This window comes from Salvelinus namaycush, unplaced genomic scaffold (genome assembly GCF_016432855.1).
Source record: "Salvelinus namaycush isolate Seneca unplaced genomic scaffold, SaNama_1.0 Scaffold4039, whole genome shotgun sequence".
Classification (NCBI taxonomy): Eukaryota; Metazoa; Chordata; class Actinopteri; order Salmoniformes; family Salmonidae; genus Salvelinus; species Salvelinus namaycush.
The window spans coordinates 1-7,333 of record NW_024061052.1 but is presented as its reverse complement, the minus strand read 5'-3'; the positions used below and the strand labels follow the sequence as shown (position 1 = coordinate 7,333).

At 47.1% G+C, this 7,333-nt stretch overlaps 1 protein-coding gene across 1 annotated transcript; it reads right to left on the bottom strand.

Moving 5' to 3' along the window:
* Window positions 1-1,290: 1,290 nt before the first annotated feature.
* LOC120041092 (carboxypeptidase E-like) lies at window positions 1,291-7,037 on the bottom strand (the record flags this gene model as incomplete). The annotated part of the gene is made up of 4 exons (XM_038986062.1): window positions 7,034-7,037; window positions 3,569-3,672; window positions 1,541-1,633; window positions 1,291-1,458 (listed from the first exon to the last, which is right to left on the bottom strand). Coding segments are annotated over exons 1-4 (369 nt in total), but the record flags the coding sequence as incomplete, so codon positions are not given.
* Window positions 7,038-7,333: the final 296 nt, after the last annotated feature.

Here is a 7,333-nt window from a genome sequence, read left to right as displayed (position 1 = left end):
GTCCCTAACATCTTTTACTTCTTCCTTCGCAACAGTTGTGGGATACACACATACACCCACACACACTCAGCCCTTACCCCCACACAACCATAAGCTCACTTTCTCAACAATTGCACCATCCCAGAGCCCAACTCAAGATGGGTCATGATTTACAAATGCACTTGTAGTTGCAGCTGCATGAGAAGGCCTGCAAGACCGCACAAAAAATTAGCAAAAATTGAGAGATTTATTTACCATTGTCATATCCTAGATAATGGAGGTCAAATGTACACCTTATTCCTGAAACACCCACAATACGGCCACCCGTCATGACCATGTCCCCACGCATCTCCATGCAGTCCGACTTTGATTTTGTGCCGCCAGGGCCACAATAATATACCCCCTCTCTGAATGTCCGAGTGTGACCCCCTCCCCATGGGTTACTGCAGCTAGTGTTGCCAGCACTGCCACTGCCTGGGTGGGGGCACCCCACCGGAATCCCCACCGGCTAGGTACAAGGTCGTCAAGGTTCTCATTAGCAGCTTTGAGAATTTCCTTGTATATTATGCTCTCCCTTATTGGGGCTTTGGCTTTGCAGGACCAACCCTGCCAAGCAGGCTCAGAATCTTGAGGGGGCAGTGCTGCTCTTGGTCTCTGACCTCATTTTAGCTGCATACAGACCGCTTACAGCGGGCACATAAAACAGTTAGGGACTTCTCCTTAGTATCTGGGTCATTCAGGTGGGTGTCTAGGGTATAGTGCCATGGACCGTACCATTAAAATAGGATAATAAATAATTAGATATAATTTATAAAAAAATAAATAAAATGTAGTTCTCCATGATAGGACAATAAATAAATAAGACGTATAATTCATTATAAAAGTATATCCATCATCTGAACAACATTGAAAGCCCTCTCATACCCGGCTCACAGCAATACATTGGCTCTGGGATATGCAACCATTTCATTACTCACTCACTCAACTTTCCAAACATAACAAATAAAATAAAAAATAAACACAAACCATACCAGACAGGTGTGTTACCAGACAGACAGGTGTGTTACCAGACAGACAGGTGTGTTACCAGACAGACAGGTGTGTTACCAGACAGACAGGTGTGTTACCAGACAGACAGACAGACAGGTGTGTTACCAGACAGACAGGTGTGTTACCAGACAGGTGTGTTACCAGACAGACAGGTGTGTTACCAGACAGACAGGTGTGTTACCAGACAGACAGGTGTGTTACCAGACAGACAGGTGTGTTACCAGACAGACAGGTGTGTTACCAGACAGACAGGTGTGTTACCTTGGTATTTTCGTCGACGGCCTTCTTCATGTTGTTGAGCAGGTGGTTGTTGGCTCCGCCCTCCTTCTCGTTGCCGTAGACGATGTGGTCCAGGTCAGGGAAGTTCCTGTTCAGGTCAACCCCCTGGGCGTTACTACGACCAACGAACCAATCCTTCAGCTCCCCCGACTGACACACAGAGGGAAGAGAGATGTTACCTAGTCTGTCCACAAGACAAAACCCATGAACCAGTCTGTGTGTTGTGTATTACCTGGGAGGCAGCCTTCTCAAAGCCATCAGGGTTCATGGAGGGCATCAGGTGGATACGTGTGGTGTGGATCAGATCGATGATCGACTCGTTGCCCTGTGATGACACAACAACATATTAACTCTGTGATCGACTCGTTGCCCTGTGATAACACATCAACATATTAACTCTGTGATCGACTAGTTGCCCTGCTATAACACATCAACATATTAACTCTGTGATCGACTCGTTCCCCTGTGATAACACATCAACATATTAACTCTGTGATCGACTAGTTGCCCTGCTATAACGCATCAACATATTAACTCTGTGATCGTTTAGTTGCCCTGTTACAACACAACAACATATTAACTCTGTGATCGTTTAGTTGTCCTGTTACAACACAACAACATATTAACTCTGTGATCGACTCGTTGCCCTGTGATAACACATCAACATATTAACTCTGTGATCGACTCGTTGCCCTGTGATAACACATCAACATATTAACTCTGTGATCGACTCGTTGCCCTGTGATAACACAACAACATATTAACTCTGTGATCGACTCGTCCTGTTACAACACAACAACATATTAACTCTGTGATCGACTCGTTGCCCTGTGATAACACATCAACATATTAACTCTGTGATCGTTTAGTTGCCCTGTTACAACACAACAACATATTAACTCTGTGATCAACTCGTTGCCCTGTGATAACACAACAACATATTAACTCTGTGATCGACTCGTTCCCCTGTGATAACACAACAACATATTAACTCTGTGATCGACTCGTTCCCCTGTGATAACACAACAACATATTAACTCTGTGATCGACTCGTTGCCCTGTGATAACACATCAACATATTAACTCTGTGATCAACTCGTTGCCCTGTGATAACACATCAACATATTAACTCTGTGATCGTTTAGTTGCCCTGTTACAACACAACAACATATTAACTCTGTGATCAACTCGTTGCCCTGTGATAACACAACAACATATTAACTCTGTGATCGACTCGTTGCCCTGTGATAACACATCAACATATTAACTCTGTGATCGTTTAGTTGCCCTGTTACAACACATCAACATATTAAATCTGTGATCGTTTAATTTCCCTGTTACAACACAACAACATATTAACTCTGTGATCGACTCGTTGCCCTGTGATAACACATCAACATATTAACTCTGTGATCGACTCGTTGCCCTGCTATAACACATCAACATATTAACTCTGTGATCGACTCGTTGCCCTGTGATAACACATCAACATATTAACTCTGTGATCGTTTAGTTGCCCTGTTACAACACAACAACATATTAACTCTGTGATCGACTCGTTGCCCTGTTACAACACAACAACATATTAACTCTGTGATCAACTCGTTGCCCTGTGATAACACATCAACATATTAACTCTGTGATCGTTTAGTTGCCCTGTTACAACACATCAACATATTAAATCTGTGATCGTTTAATTTCCCTGTTACAACACAACAACATATTAACTCTGTGATCGACTCGTTCCCCTGTGATAACACATCAACATATTAACTCTGTGATCGACTCGTTGCCCTGTGATAACACATCAACATATTAACTCTGTGATCGTTTAGTTGCCCTGTTACAACACAACAACATATTAACTCTGTGATCAACTCGTTGCCCTGTGATAACACATCAACATATTAACTCTGTGATCGTTTAGTTGCCCTGTTACAACACATCAACATATTAAATCTGTGATCGTTTAATTTCCCTGTTACAACACAACAACATATTAACTCTGTGATCGACTCGTTGCCCTGTGATAACACATCAACATATTAACTCTGTGATCGACTCGTTGCCCTGTGATAACACATCAACATATTAACTCTGTGATCGTTTAGTTGCCCTGCTATAACACAACAACATGTTACCTTTTCCTTGTCAGTTGCCATATCAAGAACATCATAATGATAATTAAAGTTATATCGTCATTATTAAATGTTGTTTTAGCCAATCAGCATCGAAGGATCCAAACTAAAGGTAATATTACCTGTTGGTACTGGTTACAGAGGTACTGGGCCAGGTAGACGATGAGTTCCCGTCCGACCGCCTCGTTGCCGTGCATGTTTCCGATGTACTTAAACTCTGGCTCACCTGGGGAAAGAGACACACAGGTCAGGTCAACATACAGGTCAGGTCAACACACAGGTCAGGTCAACACACAGGTCAGGTCAACATACAGGTCAGGTCAACACACAGGTCAGGTCAACACACAGGTCAGGTCAACACACAGGTCAGGTCAGGTCAACACACAGGTCAGGTCAACATACAGGTCAGGTCAACATACAGGTCAGGTCAACACACAGGTCAGGTCAGGTCAGGTCAACACACAGGTCAGGTCAACATACAGGTCAGGTCAACACACAGGTCAGGTCAACACACAGGTCAGGTCAACACACAGGTCAGGTCAGGTCAACATACAGGTCAGGTCAACACACAGGTCAGGTCAACACACAGGTCAGGTCAACATACAGGTCAGGTCAGGTCAGGTCAACACACAGGTCAGATCAACACACAGGTCAGGTCAACACACAGGTCAGGTCAACACACAGGTCAGGTCAACACACAGGTCAGGTCAACACACAGGTCAGGTCAGGTCAACACACAGGTCAGGTCAACATACAGGTCAGGTCAACATACAGGTCAGGTCAACACACAGGTCAGGTCAACACACAGGTCAGGTCAACACACAGGTCAGGTCAGGTCAACATACAGGTCAGGTCAACACACAGGTCAGGTCAACACACAGGTCAGGTCAACATACAGGTCAGGTCAGGTCAGGTCAACACACAGGTCAGGTCAACACACAGGTCAGGTCAACACACAGGTCAGGTCAACACACAGGTCAGGTCAACACACAGGTCAGGTCAGGTCAGGTCAACACACAGGTCAGGTCAGGTCAACACACAGGTCAGGTCAACACACAGGTCAGGTCAACATACAGGTCAGGTCAACATACAGGTCAGGTCAACATACAGGTCAGGTCAACACACAGGTCAGGTCAGGTCAACATACAGGTCAGGTCAACACACAGGTCAGGTCAACACACAGGTCAGGTCAGGTCAACATACAGGTCAGGTCAACACACAGGTCAGGTCAACACACAGGTCAGGTCAACATACAGGTCAGGTCAACACACAGGTCAGGTCAACACACAGGTCAGGTCAGGTCAGGTCAGGTCAACATACAGGTCAGGTCAACACACAGGTCAGGTCAGGTCAGGTCAACATACAGGTCAGGTCAGGTCAACACACAGGTCAGGTCAACACACAGGTCAGGTCAACACACAGGTCAGGTCAGGTCAGGTCAACATACAGGTCAGGTCAGGTCAACACACAGGTCAGGTCAACACACAGGTCAGGTCAACACACAGGTCAGGTCAGGTCAGGTCAACATACAGGTCAGGTCAGGTCAACACACAGGTCAGGTCAACATACAGGTCAGGTCAACATACAGGTCAGGTCAACACACAGGTCAGGTCAACATACAGGTCAGGTCAACACACAGGTCAGGTCAACACACAGGTCAGGTCAACATACAGGTCAGGTCAACACACAGGTCAGGTCAACACACAGGTCAGGTCAACACACAGGTCAGGTCAACATACAGGTCAGGTCAACATACAGGTCAGGTCAACATACAGGTCAGGTCAACATACAGGTCAGGTCAACATACAGGTCAGGTCAACACACAGGTCAGGTCAACACACAGGTCAGGTCAGGTCAACATACAGGTCAGGTCAACACACAGGTCAGGTCAACACACAGGTCAGGTCAACACACAGGTCAGGTCAACATACAGGTCAGGTCAACACACAGGTCAGGTCAACACACAGGTCAGGTCAGGTCAACATACAGGTCAGGTCAACATACAGGTCAGGTCAACACACAGGTCAGGTCAACACACAGGTCAGGTCAGGTCAACACACAGGTCAGGTCAACATACAGGTCAGGTCAACACACAGGTCAGGTCAACACACAGGTCAGGTCAGGTCAACACACAGGTCAGGTCAACACACAGGTCAGGTCAGGTCAGGTCAACACACAGGTCAGGTCAACATACAGGTCAGGTCAACACACAGGTCAGGTCAACATACAGGTCAGGTCAACATACAGGTCAGGTCAACACACAGGTCAGGTCAACATACAGGTCAGGTCAACATACAGGTCAGGTCAACACACAGGTCAGGTCAGGTCAGGTCAACACACAGGTCAGGTCAACACACAGGTCAGGCCAACACACAGGTCAGGTCAGGTCAGGTCAGGTCAACATACAGGTCAGGTCAACATACAGGTCAGGTCAGGTCAACATACAGGTCAGGTCAGGTCAACACACAGGTCAGGTCAACATACAGGTCAGGTCAGGTCAACATACAGGTCAGGTCAACATACAGGTCAGGTCAACATACAGGTCAGGTCAACACACAGGTCAGGTCAACATACAGGTCAGGTCAACATACAGGTCAGGTCAACACAGGTCAGGTCAACACACAGGTCAGGTCAACATACAGGTCAGGTCAGGTCAGGTCAGGTCAGGTCAGGTCAGGTCAACACACAGGTCAGGTCAACATACAGGTCAGGTCAACACACAGGTCAGGTCAGGTCAACACACAGGTCAGGTCAACACACAGGTCAGGTCAACATACAGGTCAGGTCAGGTCAACACACAGGTCAGGTCAGGTCAAGTCAGGTCAGGTCAGGTCAACACACAGGTCAGGTCAGGTCAACACACAGGTCAGGTCAACATACAGGTCAGGTCAACACACAGGTCAGGTCAGGTCAACATACAGGTCAGGTCAGGTCAACACACAGGTCAGGTCAGGTCAGGTCAGGTCAGGTCAACACACAGGTCAGGTCAGGTCAACACACAGGTCAGGTCAACATACAGGTCAGGTCAACACACAGGTCAGGTCAACATACAGGTCAGGTCAGGTCAACACACAGGTCAGGTCAACATACAGGTCAGGTCAGGTCAACACACAGGTCAGGTCAACACACAGGTCAGGTCAACATACAGGTCAGGTCAACACACAGGTCAGGTCAACACACAGGTCAGGTCAACACACAGGTCAGGTCAGGTCAACATACAGGTCAGGTCAACATACAGGTCAGGTCAACACACAGGTCAGGTCAACACACAGGTCAGGTCAGGTCAACATACAGGTCAGGTCAACACACAGGTCAGGTCAACACACAGGTCAGGTCAGGTCAGGTCAACACACAGGTCAGGTCAACACACAGGTCAGGTCAACACACAGGTCAGGTCAACACACAGGTCAGGTCAACACAGGTCAGGTCAACATACAGGTCAGGTAAACACACAGGTCAGGTCAACACACAGGTCAGGTCAACATACAGGTCAGGTCAACATACAGGTCAGGTCAACATACAGGTCAGGTCAACATACAGGTCAGGTCAGGTCAGGTCAACACAGGTCAGGTCAACACACAGGGTACCCATGTTCAGTCCTACAGAGGACCTACCCATGTTCAGTCCTACAGAGGACCTACCCATGTTCAGTCCTACAGAGGACCTACCCATGTTCAGTCCTACAGAGGACCTACCCATGTTCAGTCCTACAGAGGACCTACCCATGTTCAGTCCTACAGAGTAACTACCCATGTTCAGTCCTACAGAGGACCTACCCATGTTCAGTCCTACAGAGGACCTACCCATGTTCAGTCCTACAGAGTACCTACCCATGTTCAGTTCTAAAGAGGTCCTACCCATGTTCAGTCCTACAGAGGACCTACCCA